Source organism: Numida meleagris, chromosome 5 (assembly GCF_002078875.1).
Source record: "Numida meleagris isolate 19003 breed g44 Domestic line chromosome 5, NumMel1.0, whole genome shotgun sequence".
NCBI lineage: Eukaryota > Metazoa > Chordata > Aves > Galliformes > Numididae > Numida > Numida meleagris.
In genome coordinates, this window is record NC_034413.1 from 49,613,884 (window position 1) to 49,633,005 (window position 19,122).

Sequence of the window (19,122 nt, forward strand, 5' to 3'; positions counted from 1 at the left end):
AAAGACTTCAGTGTATAATGTTCTTAATTGTTTTTAGAAAGAGGAAATTGAACTTCAAAACATTCCAAAGGAAACAAGCCTTTTAAGTGATCCTAAATCACTGGGGTGCTTTAGAAAATAATTTCAGTGTAAGTTGAATTTTAATTGCCTGCCCCTTCCTCTTATTGTCATGGTACTTTCATCCCCTCTGTTTTCCTAGAAGAGAACACTATTGTTGCTGTCTATTTTAAGAAATTCACTGGAATTTCTCCTGCAGTGCAGCAAAATGTCAGGGCTGGATATGTTTTAATATTCTGTATTATGAATATTTTTTATATCTTTGTAATTAAAAAAATGAAGTTTTAATGACTGCTCTCCTATAAACCCTGGACTGTTGCATTTGCAACATAAGAAGCTCAGGACAGACAATGCCAGGTGCATCTAGAATATTGCTGCAGCCCCACAGCATTTTTTTTTTTTAACATTATTCAAATTAGTCTCAACACTCATAATTCTGTTGTTTCCTTTATTGCTGTTGTAAAGCAAATGGTTCTTTTATACAAATGTTATCTCCTGGCTATTAATTCCGCTGTTATTTTGGATTATGGCACTCCTGTTAAATTTAGGAGTGTAAAATCTCATACATATTTAAAAGTTTCAGACTGACGTGGGAAGAAATTGTTTTTGACTTGCTTTGTTAATATCCTGTTGTTCAATTTGTAATAGATTTGGAATATATTGTTATTTCTCTGCTGTTTGACAAAAGGAAAAAGCAGTTGCAGTTGAGCAACTGCTTCAAGCGTACTCACTTGAATTGTAACAGGTTGATAAATATGTTTTTTCCAGTGGAAAATCGCAAGGGGAATATCTGTTTTCCTTTGAGTGAACAAACCAAAAAAAAAAAAAGTGAAAACTTTAATCAGAGCCCACTTTGTGGCTAATGGAAATGCAGCAGTAGGTTTGTGAGGATGGTTTCAGTGAAGCAATTCCAAGCAGGGCTGCTTACAGTTACGTAGTTCTGTTTCAGCATTTTTGCTCTTTAAACTTCTTTCTGAGAAAGAAGTAAAATGGACAAATGTTTTTCTTCCATCATAGATATTTTGTATAGAGTACATTTACTATGCAGTGAGTGTATCTGCAGGATAAAGATTAGTATGCAACCTGAGCATCCTCCAAACTCTGAAGAATAACTGGGCAATAAGAAGTCACAATTTTTGTGAGACCGATGAAGGTCTGGGCAACACAGTATGAGGCAGCATTCCTCTTTCACATCTAACAGCGTCTTCATTCTTTCTTAATATTGGAAGTGAATGCATAGCTTTTCAGCCAGATATTAAGGAGTATTAAGTCAAAAGTCATAGATCCCACTGGTGTCATTAAGAACTATTTCAAACGTTTCAACAACTGTTCCAAAAAAGATGTTGAGTTGGTTCAATCCAGATCAGCAGGCTGACAAAGCAGTCAAAGTATGTAGGCAGTTAACCAAGCTTGCTTCTCTCCTGCATGCTCTTTAGGTTGTTCAACTGTGTCCTTGGCTTGATGGGTTTGTTTCATTTCCCACATCAGTTAACCTCAATGGCATAGTATCCTGACTTTTTGTGGTATGGCCACTGAACTGAAAAGAGTTTTCTCTAGCTAGTAGCTAGATTGGTACTGCAGCATTACCACTGTTCAATGGCAGATTTGCGCTCTCTCCTCTTGTAAGGTATGGCTGAACCAGCTTAGTCTTCATGTAAAGTAATAATTGAGGTGACAGTTTTCTTTTGTCTAGAAAAACCTTTTTTTTTTCTTTTCAGTAACTTGTCATTATTATGGTGCAATATTTTAAAGTACAAGTTTTCAAAAGCAAGCCACTAGGTGGTTATGTAGAAGCTGTAACTGTGAAGGTGAACTTATAATGACATAAACAAATGGATATTTTTTCATGCACATGATTAGCTGGATGTGCCATGCTAGCTGACTCCAGACAACTTTAACAAATTCAGCATGGTCCAGCTCATGGCCTGTGGGGCGGACGCAGCCCCTCTGTGAGGTTTCTACCTGACCCATCACCTTCTTGCTGCTGGAGAGAGCAAACAGATGCTTTTTCAGCAGAGGCAACCTCCTCCACCTGCCTTCTCTGGGGAGATGAGTGGCAGCTCTGAAGGGGCACAAGGAAGGGCAAGCAAATCCTTGGGGGCTGCTGGCCCCCCCACCTGGCTTCTGCAGATGCTGCCACTGGGCCACCCAGAGCATGACCATGTGCGCAACAGTATTCATGAGCCAGTCTCGCACACTCCCTCATATATTTTTGTCTGCGCTAAAAGCTCATTCCTCTATTACAAATAGAACATGAATTTGCCATCAAATAGAAGAAAGAAGATATAAGGCTTTTGCTATAGCTTATTAATTTTTTTTGTTGTTACTTTGAAAACTATTTTTGCTCGGCATTTCTTGTATTTCTCTTGGTTCAATGTGAACAGTATAAAGCAAGGGGTTCTGACATACTTATAAACTTAAGGACATTTGGATGAGGAAATTCTGCAGAGCGGTATATTTACTTAGCATTTCTGAATGGTACCAATTAAAATTCACAGCTGCTGGCTGTCCAGATGTTTCTCACATTACAGCATTGTAATTTGCATTGGAATATATTGTGTTACTGCAGTAGCTGTTAAGTGGTCAGCTCTTCCAGCGTAACTGCTGTATATGAGCTCCACATACAGTTGGGATGGTGAGTGTATTTCCCACTTGTATCTGGTCCTTCTCCTTCCCACTGTTCCCCACCTCCGTTAGCCTGACCAGTTTGTATTTCTCAGATAAAGGTTTTGTTGCTTGGAATTCTCATCCAGCAGGGGACGTATTGGCAGATCAGAACAGATACACGGGTGGTTTCTTTTAAGAGACACAGAAAAAAAGGACCTAGCTTTGAACCAGAACTTTCTCTTTCCCTTTGGCATTTTCAGGCAGCAAACATCCCTCTGGTGTCAGAGCTTGGCATTGATGACATCCATTTTGATGACTTCTCACTTGATGTGGATGCCATGATTACTGCAGCCCTGCGGATGTTCATGGAACTTGGAATGGTTCAGAAATTTAAAATTGACTACGAGGTAACCATCTGCTCTGCAGAGATATCTGCTGCTTCCATGTTGGCACTGCTCTGTCCATTTGCATGCATTTAGTAGCCCTGATAAAATTTGTACTTCTCATTTCAGACGCTGTGTAGGTGGCTTTTGACAGTTAGGAAGAATTATCGAATGGTTTTGTATCACAACTGGAGACATGCTTTCAATGTGTGCCAACTAATGTTTGCCATGTTAACTGTAAGTATCCTGCTACAGACACAATCCTGGAAGATCTTTTACTGCTACATTGCTTTACCTGTCTAAATGTCTTCCAACATGTTTTTCTAGTTGTTATGATATTCGTTCATTTGCAATGGATACACACACAGAATTAGGTTATTCAACTTAAGATGGCATGTCTTTGGCAAACCGTCATAGTGTTTTAGTGACAGTGATATCACAGGCATGTTAAAGTGACTGAAAACAGATGGAAGACTTGGAGTGAGCTTGTTATTATGATCTTCATCTTACAAAAATGCTTTCCTTTTGGAACTCTTTAATTTGACATTTATTTTGGACTGTTAAATTGGGACATGCAAAAACATGGAAGATTAGAGTCCTAGAAGAATTATTTATTTTGTTGATATTTAATATTTTCTTCTCCCACTTCATCCCAGCAGTTGTGGAAAATACTGCCTTAAAATATTAAGATCGTCCTCCTCCATAGTGATCTAAGTGAATCTTTTGTCTTCATCGGACACTGTAATACTGGTGCATTTTGTTAGCTTTTATCACCATCAGTAGCTGTAACTTCTCTCAGTATATAAGTTAATTCTGTTGAAAATACCAGTGCTTTTACGCTCTCTCCTCCTACCCCACAGCAGCCTTGCCACGTGAAATAATGCACATTTAATTAGTTAATTCTTGCAAATGTATCTGTAAAAAGACTGTGGTTCTGGATGTTTAAGATTCTGGTTAATATGGCAACAGAGAAGCAATGTATCTGTGTGCGTACAACACTTTTCATTGTGCTTTTTAATTTTTTTTCTATATCTCCAGATAAAAATTCAAATGAAAATAATATTTTAGGCTTTAGTAAATCTCTGATATTCATAAGGTGGTATTTTAACAAGATGGTTGATGCATAAGCTTATGTTATCTAATTAAAAGAGCATTTATCACAAAAAAGTGTCTTAGAATATTTTCATGAGGAACCAACCGAAGGAGGATCCCCAAAGCAAAGCCTGCATTTTCAAATACAAGAAAATTTCCTTTCCCAGGGATAGAGGAACGATCTTCTGACTTAATTACTGAATTTTTACATTCTTGTTGCTGCAGAGATGCCAGCATGCCTAGCATTTGCCTGCTATCAGTCTGTGCGTTATCAGTGGAGCCTGCACTGCCTGTACCATTCATACAGCAGTGAGATCACCAGATCAGTCCATTGCCATTGAAATATTTCCACAGTTTTACATGGCCATATGATGGGCTGTGGCATGTTAGCTCTTCATGGGGCACAGTTGGCACTGGTGTGGATTTCCAGCTGTCATCCCTGGTTTGGCATGATCTCTGTGGCACAACTGGTAACTTGGTCAAGAAAAAGCAGAGCCATGAGGTCCCCAGGCACGTAAATGACGGTTGTGTGCTAGGTCTGCCCTATGCTGCGTCATACAACGTGAGACAAAGAAAATAGAGAAATTTAATAAAAGAGAGAAGTCACCCCTTCTTTTGGGAGTGAGATTGTGCAGCTGGGCAGAATCAGCCAGCCATGTCTTCCTGCAGACGCTTTCTGTTGATCTTAAATGAAAATTCATTGTAACGTGGGGATTGGTAGTTTTAAAAGTGTTATGAGCATGGCACGCTTGTTGTTATTGTTGTTAAGTTATATAAAGGTTTTCACTCCGAGCAGTAAGAGTCAAGTCAGACAACGTCTGGGAATTACGTTATTTTCTGCCGAACGCTCTTGGGAGCGAGCAAGCCACAGACCCCATCTCCGCTTAGCTCCTCTGCGGGGGAAAGTGTCCTCTAGATGGAGCTCCGAGGCCGGCTTTGCGGCAGGTTTTGTTTTGGGTGGGGAAAGCTCTTTCCTACCGGGCACCTCCATCTCAGCTGGAGGCGGCCAAATCGCAAATCTGCAGCCAGCGGGGAGCAGGAAGATTGCAGTTTCTTGAACAGCCAACAGCAGGCCTGCGAGGCTGAAATCTGCAACTACACTCAAAGTTTAATTTCAGGATGCTTTTAAGCAAGCAGTGTGGGAGCATTGATATCTGTGAGAGGTGTTCTAGGATTTTCAAGCTCTGCTCATTTCAATACATGTACTTCTGGTGAGCTGAGCAAGAGATTCCATGTGGACGGCTGGGCACGCGCACCAGAGGCATTTGACTTTGCCACGTCTTGCCCTGCCTTGCCGCAGCTTTGATGGAGAACAGAAGTCAGGCAGTGTGGGACCCACGTTGGCTGCTCTCACTTTCACAGATAGGAAGACTGATTTGGTGAAAAGAGGCATAAAAGTGATAGGCATGAGACTAGTAATAGCACAAGGTTTGCTTGTACTGCATTTTTCTTGGGAGAGCCATCCTACTTTGTGTGCCTCGTTTTCTTTTTCATCTGTAAAAAGGGAAAATTCTCTGCCTTTTAGAGACACTGATCTGTGCCTGGTATGGTTTTGCAGGGTTTGTGTAAACTAATATGTCAATATGCAAGACCCTTTCCTAAAGTTGTTGTAGTCTTTTCCTGGTTTTTCCATGAAAATCATTAATATTAACTGCACCACAAATATAAATAAATAGGTCTATTTTAGGCAGTTTTAAAGAAGGTTTTAACATAACGGATTAGATATTATTATGTTACATGGTAACAGATTACCTTCTAATGGCCTCACTCTCACTGAAAACAGGAGCAAAATTCAGCTGGTCTAAACAAGCCAACAGAAATCCTGCAATGCTTAAACCAGGTGTTTCACTCCTCTGTCAGCCTTCTGTATGTGTACCATATATTCCTGTATGTCTAAATATAGATTTTTTTTCTCTCCAGTTAGACACTGGATAATTATAAGCGTAGTCCTGTGAGCCATACTTCAGACACACCCAAATATTCTGAAGGCAAGCACTGAAGCGAGGCTGACCCTTTAAGTTAGGAACATCACATGAGAGTAAACCACAGGATGAAGCCCAGCCTTCATAATCAATGTCTTTGCCTAACATGGTCCATATTAATACTTAGTTCAAAAAGTAAAAATGAAAAAGTCAGTAATACAAAATTAAAATCCCATCTGGTGTGCTAATAACAAAACATACAATGTGGAGCAAGATATAACGAATGCAATTCATTTCCTCACATGAGAGAATGACCTCCATAACTCACTGGAGACTCTGCCACTCGTGAGTTATGTGTCGTTTTTTTTCAGGTGAAAATAAATTTTACAGTGCCATCGTCTACAGCGATGTATTTTTTTTCTCTGTGTAAATTCAAAAAACGAGGAAATGTGATTCTCTGCTCTGAACATATGCAAAAAAAAAAAAAAAAGATATCTTCTTACCATAACATTGTTTTAAACTGAACGTTCTTATTAAGTGAAATATGCTATATTTCTCTCATATACTCTATGACAATATTTTTGATTAAATGTTGAATTTATTTTCAAGATATTGCTACTGTTAATAAATTCCTTAATCAGTTTCCCTGCATTTATGATACAGGTTGAGTCTTTGAGTTTAATCAAAGCTTCTGTTATGCTGAAGGCTATTTATTACAGTATCAACATTCTATTATAAAACTTCTATTTTAAGTTGCTTTAACTCAGCATGAACACTCTCTCTAGACTGAAAGTTGATGCATGGTATGTTGTCAGTTACAATACTCTTTTCAATTTTTTTTTCCTAAATAGACTTTTATTATTTTTTGTAATACATGAGCAATGTTTAAAGAGAAAAATGTTTAAACAGAAAATACTATTTTTAGACAGTTTCCTCTGTCTGGGTATCTACTACTGAAATTTAAAAAAAAGAATCAGGAGAAGTCCTTTCATAATACTCAAGTTAATCTGTACACCAGTGGATATTAAATGAATGGAATCCTTTTTCCTCACATTTAATTCTCTTTTTAGATATATAAACTTTGATGTACAGTTATAAAGCTTTTGTAGCAAGTTCTGCACTTCCATAGTTCATGCTAAAATATACTCTTGAGCACCTGGGGCAGTGTTGGTTCCCTGTGCTGCCTAAGAATTAACTGCTGCCACATTTTAGACTGTGAAAACAGTGAATATTTGCATTTAAATATGCATTTATTTAAGTAGAATTTACGGTCTTCTGAGTGAATAGCAGAGTTCTCACTTGGTATTGCGGCAATGACTGGCATTTCTGAGCGGGCTGTATGTTCCTGCAGAAGTGCAAGGATATCAGATCCCACTGTTACTCATTGTCTCTGTACCACTTAATGCTTTTCTTGCCAGTGGGTGAAACAATGCTCCACTGAAAATCAGCGGAATTCAAGATTTCTTATATACTGTTCAACCTAGGCTTTATCTTCCAATATAAATGTACTCTGTGTTTCTTTCATATAATTTCCTCTGTTGCTAACTGGATCATGTGCCTAGTTGGAGAATGTGGTTTGAGCCTGACACTGTGGAAAGAAAAGGATTAACTGTTTTCCAGTTCAGTCAGTCATTCTTGTAGGCAATACGCCCTTAGGCTTCTAAAAAGTTGAAGAACCATGTTGTGGGTAAGGTGCACCAGACCTACAGTGTCCCGAACAGCCTTCAGCAGCTCCTCAGACGAGACCTGTTCAGGATGCTTGAGGTTAGCAATAGCAGCGGTGTTTCTTCTCTGGCATGAGGCAGTTCAGGCAGGAAAATTGCTGTAGCACATCTTCTCTACAAGGAGAGGTATGGTGACAAAAAATTTTTGTAGGGCCCATTCACACAGGTATATCTGGTCTGAATTGGTGGTGGGAGATTTGAATACATCAATTTTCAAACCTTTCTATCAAATTCAAGTGGGTATCTGCAGCAGAACTATGCCTTTTGAGATACTTCCTCCTTAAATCATGTCACTTCATTTCAGGTGTCACAGATAAAAAAAAATCTCTTAATTGTTCATACCAGTTCCATAGAGTATATTTTAGCTGGCATCTTTTATAGGTCTTCTGATTTAACACGTTAGATATCTGTGACAGTAGGGATTAACTAAGATGGCCACCTCAGAATTGAAGAAATCTGTGTTAAAGTACTTATCTGAACAATAATTTCAAAATGAAATCAATTTTGTTTTGTATTTCTCTGGTTAGCGATTCCGTTTCCTGTCTTACTGTGTAGTCGCTGGTGTTTGTTTTCAGCTCTTTTTGCTGTTAGTGCTTTCTGGGTAGTGGGAATGTCATGCTGGAAATGCAATGGAGAGATAATAACAGATCACTCCAAGGACGTATCTATTCTGCTAACCATCTAACATGCAGCAGGGAACATAATATGACAATAAAGCATTTATCTTCTCTTTACTGAAATGTTCATGCTATCAAAACAAAGTTGGCTGCTGCTTGATGGACTAACATTACTTATCCCTTTTGCTACTGATAGTTACAGCTGCAATTTTTTTCTGTTCTCAGACAGCAGGATTTCAAGAGATTCTGACTGAAATTGAAATTTTAGCTTTGATTGTAGGATGCTTGTGTCACGACCTTGACCACAGGGGAACCAACAATGCCTTCCAAGCCAAGTAAGTTTTCTAATTCTTATTACTTTAATTTGTTTTTCTTCCACAGAAGAGCAAAAGGTGACCAGGATAAAGAATGAAGCATTAATTTCAGGCCTCCCAGGCCAAGGCCAAGCATTCTTATTCCTGTATGTAGTGAGGGACTATCCATCTTTATAATTCTCTGTTCTTTGGGGTAATTGCTGCCTTGTCCTTTGTATCAGGCTGTTGATTGGGTTAATCCTTGTGAACTGACACCGAATATTGAAATGTGGTGCCAAAACTTGATGTTCCTCTCTGGCTCTGTTATTATTAATTCTGGTATTCATCTTAGGAAATACTGAGACCATCTATCTAGATTGCTCATGCTGACTGGCATGTGTTAAGTTAAGCATAACTTAGTTAAGCTATTTAAACAAAAAAAGAGGTAATACTGAAATCCTGTTTTCCCAACAACTTTCAAAACAGTTTAGGAAAGAACAGAGTATAATTCCTAGCATATGGAGTATGAAACTGCTACCATCATGCTGGAGTTCTGATGCATATCGTCTGCAGCGGGTGGGCTGCCTCTGGTTTGTAGAAATGCCTCCTCCTTGGCCTGCTCCATATGCCAGAGTTCTCAGAGCCTGCTTGAAGACCTGCTACCGCGGTCAGGGGTGGGCTGGCTGCTTCTCGACACAGTCAGTACCCAGTGCAACACAAGGCTGGATCTCACAGGCACATTCTTACGTCACCTACATGAAATTCTGTTCTCCAGACCATTTTCGATTCCAAAAATGTCATTCTGTTCAAGTTGCTTAGAATCTGATCCAGCAGCCCAGACTCATGTTTGTTTTTACTGTCCAGGCTGCTACCTTCCGATGCGTTGCTGAAATAGTAGCAGGCTAATTGAAAGTTTGAGGGTACATTGTAGAGTGGTGGTAAGGGAACTCTGTTGACCCAAGGTCAGATTGTTTCCAAAATCTGCTTTTGAAAGGCAGTAGGAGTAGCTTGTTTGCTGCAGTATGTAATACTCACTGGCTGCTGCATTTCTGGGGGTGAGTATCCTCTGTGAACATCACTCATATTGATGTTTCTGATGTTTGCTAAGCTGCTATTTCCTAAGCTATTGGTGCTGCTGTGCAATCTCAATGAAACAATGACACTGTCTGTATCTTCAATCACCATAGCAAGGAAAATCAATTGCAGTGCTCAAAAGACAGAGCTCATGGTGCAAAGGTTACCAAGCACCACTAGATGCCTGTTCGCAGCTGAGTCTTGAAGAGAATCAAAAAAGACGAGACAAATGGGAAGCTCAGCTGATTGATGTTTATGTTCCTAATTTACCGAAATGAAACCTAAGATTTACATCGAGACCATTTTAGGCTCTGATTAAGTTAACCACTTCTCTACTGTAACATTACACATCCATATCTCTTGTGCAGAGAGATGGCTGAGTTAAAGGCTGAGATTTCAGTATTAGACTGCTATCACTTATACTTCCTTGACAACTGAGTACAAAGAGGAGACTGCCATTTTATGACTCCATAAAGAAATTGCTGAAGACATTTAACAAAAGACAAAGATTCCCACACGTACAAAATATCCCTGAAAATAGAAGCTGTAGTTTTCATAACAGCAGCTATGATTTATTCCTCTAACTTGACTTACAAATTTAAGCACATTTTCCTGTTTTGTGTTCAGTGCTACTGTTCTGTGTTCTGAAAGTTCAAGAGGTGTACAATGAAGGCAATATCACAGCTGTCTGAAATGGCTCTGTTATATATCTCAACACCACGTTCTCTAGGGATGATGTTTCCTGGACATCCTTCTCTCTAATATAGATGCTTCTGGTAATTAAATAGCAGTATGGTGCAGTTTTATAGTATATTTTCCTAGGAGACTCTTTCTGTTTGTCTCTAGCATAATCTCTTGTTCTCATTTCTTTGGAAAGAAAACCCATCTTGTCGCTCTAGGCTGAGTCCCAGAAGTGAAGTAATGATGAACAGTAACTATTCTGACAATCCAGTTCAATTCTCTGCACCTCCCAATAATTCTCAATTTAATAACTGTATTTCATAGGTTTTTGTTCTTTAAACTTGGAAAACCCAACTGCGCTGTGCCTTTTGAAGCTCAGTTTTGGTTTAGATAATAAACGTGATCAAAAAATACATTCTAGATAAATGTAAAAGTAAAGTTTAGCATCTACTACTCTCACTGCTGTTTTTTTTGTTTAGATTAATATTTTTTTTAAGTGCGTGCTTTTAGATATAGACAGAACCTCACTGCATTTGAACTTGTTTTTTTGTTTGTTTTTAAAGGTATGTAATCACCTTTTTGTAAGCCTTTTTTTTGTTAATATCTACTAAGAACTGAAAATAAAAAGTAATAGAAGAGTTGGTCTCTTGACCCCTTCTCAAGGATGATACAGTCTGTTTTTATTGCACAGTGGTGTGCTGTGCTGCAGCATTGCTGAGGCTGCTTGGAAGTTGCATTCTGAAACTTTGTTCAGCAAGTTATCTTTATTATCTTTAGTCAGCTGACGATATTTAGCATAAGCGTCAATGCCATGTATTTGGCTATAAGTGACTATTTTGATCTGGCTAACTCTTTCAAGTATGGTTGCTGACATGCACAAGGGTGAGTGTGGCTGCATGCTTTCATTACTAAATTCTCACTGAAATTTGCTTCGTAAGCAACCGAGCAGCATTTGTTGACTCCTTGTATTCTGTTTCAGGAGCGGATCAGCCTTAGCTCAGCTCTACGGCACCTCTGCTACCTTGGAGCACCACCATTTCAATCATGCCGTCATGATTCTCCAAAGTGAGGTACAAAGCATTACTATTAATCTCACTATAAGCTGTTGAGCAGTTTCAGCCAGGGAAAGGAAATACCACATACAGTACTTTTTTAATGCCTTCTCCTTGAGGAATTATTTATTGGTTACCTCAAAGGTCACAACTAGCACAAAATTAAACAATTACAAATGCTGATCGTAGATCCCAGAGATTATATCTGTTTCAATCAGCTAGGGGCAAGGAGAATATATTCTAATCATATTGTCAGTTTTTCTGTCTTACACAGATCCTGCTCAGGGCCTTATAGGTAGATAAAATGCTCTTACCTTTCCCCATAGGTGTTTGTGTTGCATTCAGTGCGTCTCAGTCATCCTTTGCTGGACTGGCCTGATTTATTTGACAATCATTCTGTAGTCAGTATTTTTATTGTGGTTCTGTATTATTTTACTAAATGTTTTTTTTAATCAATATCAGCAATATTGCACTGTCCAAAATACACTAGCTGCTGTGCAGATTCATATAAAGATATAGTCCCTGCCTAGAATATCTTAAGCTCAACAGTACGCAGGTTGCACTGCCCTAGCTGTGTAGTAAGTGGGAGAAGTAGAGGGATAGACACACAATCTTTACGAAGAAAATGGATGTATTGTGTTAATTTACAGATAGCTTGTTACAAAATGTATTCAGTACATATAAAGCAAGTGTTATTCATACAGCACAGTTGGAGATTGTTCTAATCTGCAGTAACTTTTCAAGAGCATCTGAGGATGTCCTATGATTACAGGCAAACGGGAACCGGGTAATGGCTTTACTCTGTATGCAGTGTCACAGAGATCAGTCTTGGGATACTGACTGTGGTTTTAGTGTCCAGTTTTTGAATTTAATATTTACAATGTAGACATGGTAAAGGAGAGCCCCAGCATGAGATTTAAACAATTCTATCTACTCAGTTTAACCTGGTTATCTAAAAGATGATCCCCTAGTAATGGCTCCCCAGCTAGCAGAGAAAGGCATAACAAAAAGCAGCATTTGAAAGCTAAATAGACCAGTTCATAGGGAACAGGAGAAAAGCGAAGTGGGTTTTTTTGTTTTTGTTTTTAAATCAATGAGACTGACTGCTTAAAGAAGCCTTCCTAGTTCTTGAAGTCTTTGTGACTGAACATCCTTCTGAAGACAGGGTTAAGACGTGGACAGCTCTGTGTAAGTTTATAGCTCATGTCAGACTAGATGCTCTAAAAAAATCCAGCTTAGAAATCAATAAATTTATTAAATTACTTTTTTTTCTTGAAATCTACTTCTTTTCTGGATGCTTAGAATCTAGAATCTTTTTCAGATATAAAATTTTACTTGAACTACAAGTCTTCCTCTTTAGATACTCAAGAAGCTGCTTCTTCTAGTCCTCATTTTCAGATCCAAAAATTAATCATGTAAAATTTTTATCCAGTAGGTACTATTTGCTAATGGGATTGCAACACCACTCGTTTTGGAATAAATACAGATTTGGATCCTCCAAACTACTTAAATAGACGTATCAACTTTCACAAGCTGAGCAGTTCGTTTCTTCCCTCAAATATGCTAAAATTAGATGATATCCTGTGCATTAATGTTGATATGCTACTCTGGTTTTGCCATCTAAAATGAAACATAGAATAGTGTATGATTACTTTAAATTTTTGTCATGGTGGACAGTAGAGCTATTTATTCTCTACTCCTGTCGTGCAAACCTCAGTATTAATGATTTTGAGCTTTGTGGTGGCACGGTTTTACACCTGGTGAAACAGATCAAAAAGGTTAAAATATATGTATATATATATACATATAGATTGACAACTTGTTAAATTACTCCTGTTGTAATACCTGCTGTCTTCCTCATACATTTTGCTTTGTTGATTTTTTTAATTGCTACAATTTTAAATTTGTTTTTCACAAATAAACTTTACATTTTCAAATCCTTTTTAGTGCTTAGCTAAAAATTAAAATTCATTTCACCGTCACAAAGACCATGTTTTATGCATGGCAATTATAGTTTTTAGACCAAAGCAAATTTATTAAACAAATAAATAAGAACTAACTAACTCTCCCTCCAAACCTTGCCTTGTCTGTCCTCAGACCTTCATGGCTATAACAGTCCTGTTGCTGGAAAATTCTTGGTTTTAAGAGCATTTTAATATTCCTTAGCATATATGGCAGTGCATACTGAATCTGTGCATTACAGTGCTAAATGCCACCAAAATAAGACTCTGTTTAGCAAGAACATCACTGATTCTGTGGGTGATTTCATACAGAAATTGTAGGATCTCTGTCCCTATTAGTTTTCAGAATTTCAGTTACAGAAGTACCTCTCTGCTCTCAAATTACAATATTAAGTAGTTTGTATCCCTTCGTTCTAGCTGTGGAGCACCTTTCAAATTCTTAAGCCCATGACCCTTACAGAGTAGCCTATTGGGCCTTTAAAACACAGAAAGTTGTGGTTCTTCAGCCTGTGCAGGGAAAGCTTGTGTATGCTTTAAGAATGCAATAATGGTCAGAGAGAGCAAACAGGCTGTTTTGAATGAAAAACTGATTTAGTGTATTTGACTGCTCTAACAGCAGTTTGTGTGCCTGCAAGCAGCAGCACAGATAAATCTATTAGGAGCACAACTCAAAAGCTGCAATGCCCAGCTCCCAAAAACATTTAATAAGAGGAAAGATTGAGATGTATCCATAGTTTTCCTCCATAAACTGAGTCTGTGCAGGGTAGGAGTAAAGAGTAAATCTTTCCTCAAGAGGCTATAATTTCAGCAGAGTTTAGTAAAACATCCCAGATGCTTGATTACAATTGTCAAATCTTACACCCCAATGTAATCTCCACAGTGTTAACATTATTATTTTGTCATAGATTTGCCATGAATCAGAAAAGGCCTCTGCTAGAGAGGAACAGTAGACTGTTAGAAAGAGTTAGAAAACCTTTTAAAAACCGATATTGATTGCTAGTCCTTTCCCTTCTTTATCTCTTTCATTACAGGGTCACAACATCTTTGCTAACTTGTCCTCTAAGGACTACAGTGACCTTATGCAGCTTCTAAAGCAATCGATATTGGCAACAGACCTCACTCTGTATTTTGAGTAAGTATTGGCATTTCTTGTTTTTGACAAATGAAAATTCGAAGCATGTACTCTAATGACCTATTAAATACCAATAAGTATGTATAATATGAGCAATTAATGTTTAGCTGTGGTTGAAGAGAGTTAGTCTAATACTTTGCATATTTTGGGCTAATAGAAATATCTCAAGTGTCTAAGTAAGTTTTGCTTTAATGTGTAATGTCTACATCAACAAAAGACAAAGGAAATGTCCTGGGCTCATACTTCAAAGCAATGTCAGGAATCAGCTACAGTTTGCTGCCATAATTCTTCTGTCCCTTATGCGATATTTCCTCAGACATGTAGAAAATCAGTGACATTTTAGAATTCTTTTCCACCATTTCAGAGTTTCCAACCATCTATACTAAAAATATTATATTTAATAAAAGAGCTGGATACCGAGGTAATGAAAGCATACATGTTGCTTTTTGAAGATAAGTTATGCTAACTTGCATCAGAAGAGAAATATGTTGCGGAAAGTTTAACTGTAGAGAAATGTAAGAGGTTCTCTCTTATCCAGTTTTCTTCATTTTTCTCATCTGCATATCAGATCTCTAAGTAGTCTTCAAGTTGATGCTATTTTATGTTTTTCAAATGCTGTTATTACCAAGCTATAGTTGCGGTAAGACTGGAGCGCGCATGTAGCTGGAAGAGTCATGATGCCACTATGACGTTATGCTGCTGGAGCCCCTTCTCTGGCATGTACCTGGCTGACTTGCTAGGAGAGTACCATCAGGTGTGCAGCTTTAGGGTGCTGCCTTCCTAGCCTTGGCAAGGCTTCATCCTTAGGAATTTTTGTTGGATGTCCATTAGCATCTTATCATACATCATTGGGTAGCATTTGGTAATGTACCCCTCAACTTTTAGAGGAGTGTACATAGATTTCTCAATTACCTTGTGCTGATATTTGGTACCAAATCAATTTTCCAGAAAACTTCAGAAATTCTAACTGTTAATTGTAAAAATACTTCTCACAAAGAAGTGAAAATACTTCTCTTTCTCACTGTTGGGTTATTATGCAAAGAGCTGTTTCTGAACAATACTCGCAGCAGAGACACTGATGTTCTTTGTTCCCTGCAAGTGTATTCTCAAAGAAACTGTACTTAGGGTTTTTATGAATAGTTTTATTGTAAATAACTGCTAAAATTAGCCCATGTTTGTAGATATGAAGATCCTCAGGAAGACAAATCCTATTAGGCACATAATTTTTGAAGCTGTCTGTTAGGCTTGCTAGGATCTGAGGACTGGTATGTTAGTGGAACTTGCTGACAGCTTTAAGTGAGATACAAGGACCACGGGGATGTGTAAGTACACGTTCTCGGGTCTAACTGCAAATAACAGGAGTGCAGAATTGGTTTGTGCTGTCAGGGAGAGGATGAGTAGAAGGGGCTTAGAGGGCAGCTGCTCTGCACGGCCCCACACACTGCACTGGCTGAGACCCTGCAGCCTGTGGAAGAGCCAGAAAGCCTAACCCTGGGGAGGGTCTGCAGCAGCGCCTTGGGAGGGAACCCAGGCACAGTGGAGCTCTTTTCCCTGCCTGCCTTAGGCTGAAAAACGACATGGTCAAGTGGTCTTTCTATTTTTAATGCAGAGAAATAATGTCCAAAGAGGGCATCAGCTGAATTTCAAGATGAAAAATGTACTTATTGTTAGTGGATAATTTTAAATGTTGCTCATAGATAATACAACAAGCAAAAAAATTGAACCCAAATTATATTTATGGAAATCAGCTGAAATGATGTCGAGGCACTGGACTGTAAAGCAGCTGATTTGTTATATTACAGCAAGTTAGCTTTCCCTTTCAGACTATATACAAGAGTTAATATTACTCAAAAGCATTGCAAAATTTCTTAAATTCAGGCATGCTATGATGCTTAATAGCATTAAACCTCTTCCTGTTGGACATTGTGCCTAAGCAACCAGCAGGAAACACCGAATTGTTTCCTTTTACATGGATGCTTTCCTCAGGTTGACTCTTTCTCATACTAGAAATCCTCTAGTAGAGTTTCTAGTTAGACTGAAACTTCTACATCCGTTCCCAAGGATGTCAAAGCAAGACTCTTAACGTTTTCTGTTCCTGCTTTTATGAAGCTATATAATTTAAATTTGAATGTGTGAGGTTTTGGGGATATCATCTACTTTAAAGCTTTCAGCTTTAAAAATTGTTGACTTTCTGTTTCCAGTAACGTATGAATTGCCCGGAATAATCAGTAGTTCAAAATGAAATAATTTGCACTCATCAATTCTGCAATGCAAAATTCTTAATATTTTATTTCAAGAAACATAAGGGATAAGATATCATATTGTCTCTATATCTGTGTTCTAATTGCTGTTGTGAAATCTGTTTATAAGGGCCTCTGTGCAATTCTGTCCATTCATCAGGGGCAATGTTCCCAAAAGTGTGCATCCCCTTGAGTACAAAAGTTGTAGTCTATGCCATCCAGACTGTGCTTTCAGTAATTACTGTTGAAAATTTCAGCCCAGCTGAAGTAAGTGTGGAACACAGAAAACTCTGTAAACTTTCTCCAGTTAGGAATCTCCCCTGAGACAAGGCACTGGACTGTCACCCAAAATATAGGTATTTGGTTTCCAGCTTTGATGCCAATATGTTGTGTCACTGTAGGGAAGTTCCTCTGTATTTTTGTATTTCTGTCGTATCTGGGGCAGGATCTGTTGCATATTGTATGTGTGGTCACACTGTGTGCAATAAGAGCCCCTTGAAGGCCAGGTGTGAGCTGTGATAAAATTACAGACTATGACAAGTCCAAATTTTGGTACTTAGTCAACAAGCAAGCAAGCTTTAACATGTCCCTATTCATGGAGACTGGCAAGATCTTCTGAAAGACAAAGCATGAGGTCAAGCAGGGATACCTAATTTAAAGTCAGTGAGAACTACACGTTAAAGACATCCACAGTCTCAGTGTTCTGTGTGTGGGAAATAACAGTAATTACATGGCTCTGAAAAACCCTTTGGAATCCAGAAGTGAAAAAGCATTTTGCAAGGACAAGTAAAGTGAAGTGTGTGCATAATTCAGGGGTATTTCTATTGTCTGTCTGTCCACTGCTGTAGTCGAACATTTCATGCTTCCATGGTATCATTTATTTCCTTATCTGCGGAGGCTATAAATACAGTATTGCTTTTACTAGGCAGCTCTGACATTGGTAACAGACATTTATAGAACATGTTCGGAAATTAGTATGTTTCGCTTAAATGGACTGTCAGTGTAACGTCTTTAACAATAATAAATGAGGTGCAATGATATTGTATCATTCAGAGAACCACGTTTCTACTGCAGCGCTGCCCAGGAAGTGTCTGTTTCCCCTTCTGACAGTCTCTTTTATTGCAGGAGAAGGACAGAATTCTTTGAACTTGTCAGTAAAGGTGGTTATGATTGGAATGTTAAAAACCATCGAGAAATATTTCGGTGAGCACTACCATTTCTTGCTTTCCAGTTATTTCAACATGTAACCATATTTGTTTAAGGTGATCCCTATGTCATGAAGAAAAGACTATAGTAATAAGAGAAGATAGCCTGTTTTAAAAATACAATCTATGGTATGAGACACGTTATGATTTCTAAACGTTACTAAACTTTAGCAGTGATATAATCAGTAGCATTTCACCTTCTCTGTTCCCATTTCTGCCTCTGTCACATATTTTTGCCTTTCTCCCAGTCTCACCAGTTACTGCTCAGCCTTTCTGCTCTTTCTCAAAAAAGCACCAGTACTCTGCCTTATGATCCAAAGATCTTCCTTTTCTGTTTCCTTTTCTCTCCTCCTTTCAGCTGTTTTCTTTCACAGGCTGATTCTCTCTGTTCTTTTTGTCTGTAACTGGGAATTTGCAGATACACAACACTCTTCTAACACTCAAGAATGACCTGAGCATGCACTCTATAGATACCGTAAGTGGTGGGAGTGCACCCCACTGTTGAGACATGCATGTGCATATTTGCATATGCATATCTTATTACATCTCAATTTCATTAAAATTCTGTTTCCTTCTGGGTATTTTTTTTAACCAAAAAATTGGCCATTTTCTGTTTTCCGTATCATTTCATCCATTCCTGATTTCAGATTCAGACAATATATTTGATGCTTCATTTTCAGTGCCCTTGTTCTTCATTTAAACTTTCTTAGACTTTTATCTGCATCATGTACTGTACATAAACGCTTTCTACAGCTGAATGGTTTCTTTCTTCTAATGCATATAAAACATGGTTGTAGCTAGGTATTAAACTACAGTGGAACGGTATAGCTCATAGTAAATCTTAAATTTTTATTGTAGATGAGCAGTAGAAACTGCTTAAACAGTGTCTAGGTTGCCTCCTGTGATTATAGGTTCTCTTGCAACAGCAGTCACTTACAAATAGCCATATAAATTAATCCAGATTGCAGGCATTAGTATATAATAATACCCTTGCTTATATCATGTGAAGTACATGCTTTCTGGTATTTATATGTATATGGTATATATATTTATATAAATAGTATCAGGGGTACTGCGAAATT

At 38.2% G+C, this 19,122-nt stretch overlaps 1 protein-coding gene and 1 long non-coding RNA gene across 2 annotated transcripts in view; one reads left to right on the forward strand and one right to left on the reverse strand.

Moving 5' to 3' along the window:
• The window catches only part of PDE11A (phosphodiesterase 11A), a 129,528-nt gene that overhangs the window by 87,972 nt on the left and 22,434 nt on the right, over positions 1-19,122 (forward strand). The window contains exons 11-16 of the mRNA XM_021399741.1: positions 2,925-3,071; positions 3,177-3,284; positions 8,628-8,737; positions 11,430-11,520; positions 14,495-14,595; positions 17,961-18,038. Of these exons, the coding sequence (XP_021255416.1) occupies positions 2,925-3,071; positions 3,177-3,284; positions 8,628-8,737; positions 11,430-11,520; positions 14,495-14,595; positions 17,961-18,038 (635 nt within the window). The remainder of the gene's footprint in view (positions 1-2,924; positions 3,072-3,176; positions 3,285-8,627; positions 8,738-11,429; positions 11,521-14,494; positions 14,596-17,960; positions 18,039-19,122) is intronic.
• LOC110400113 overlaps positions 1-19,122 on the reverse strand; it is a 64,050-nt gene that overhangs the window by 13,271 nt on the left and 31,657 nt on the right. The gene's annotated exons all lie outside the window — the stretch shown is intronic.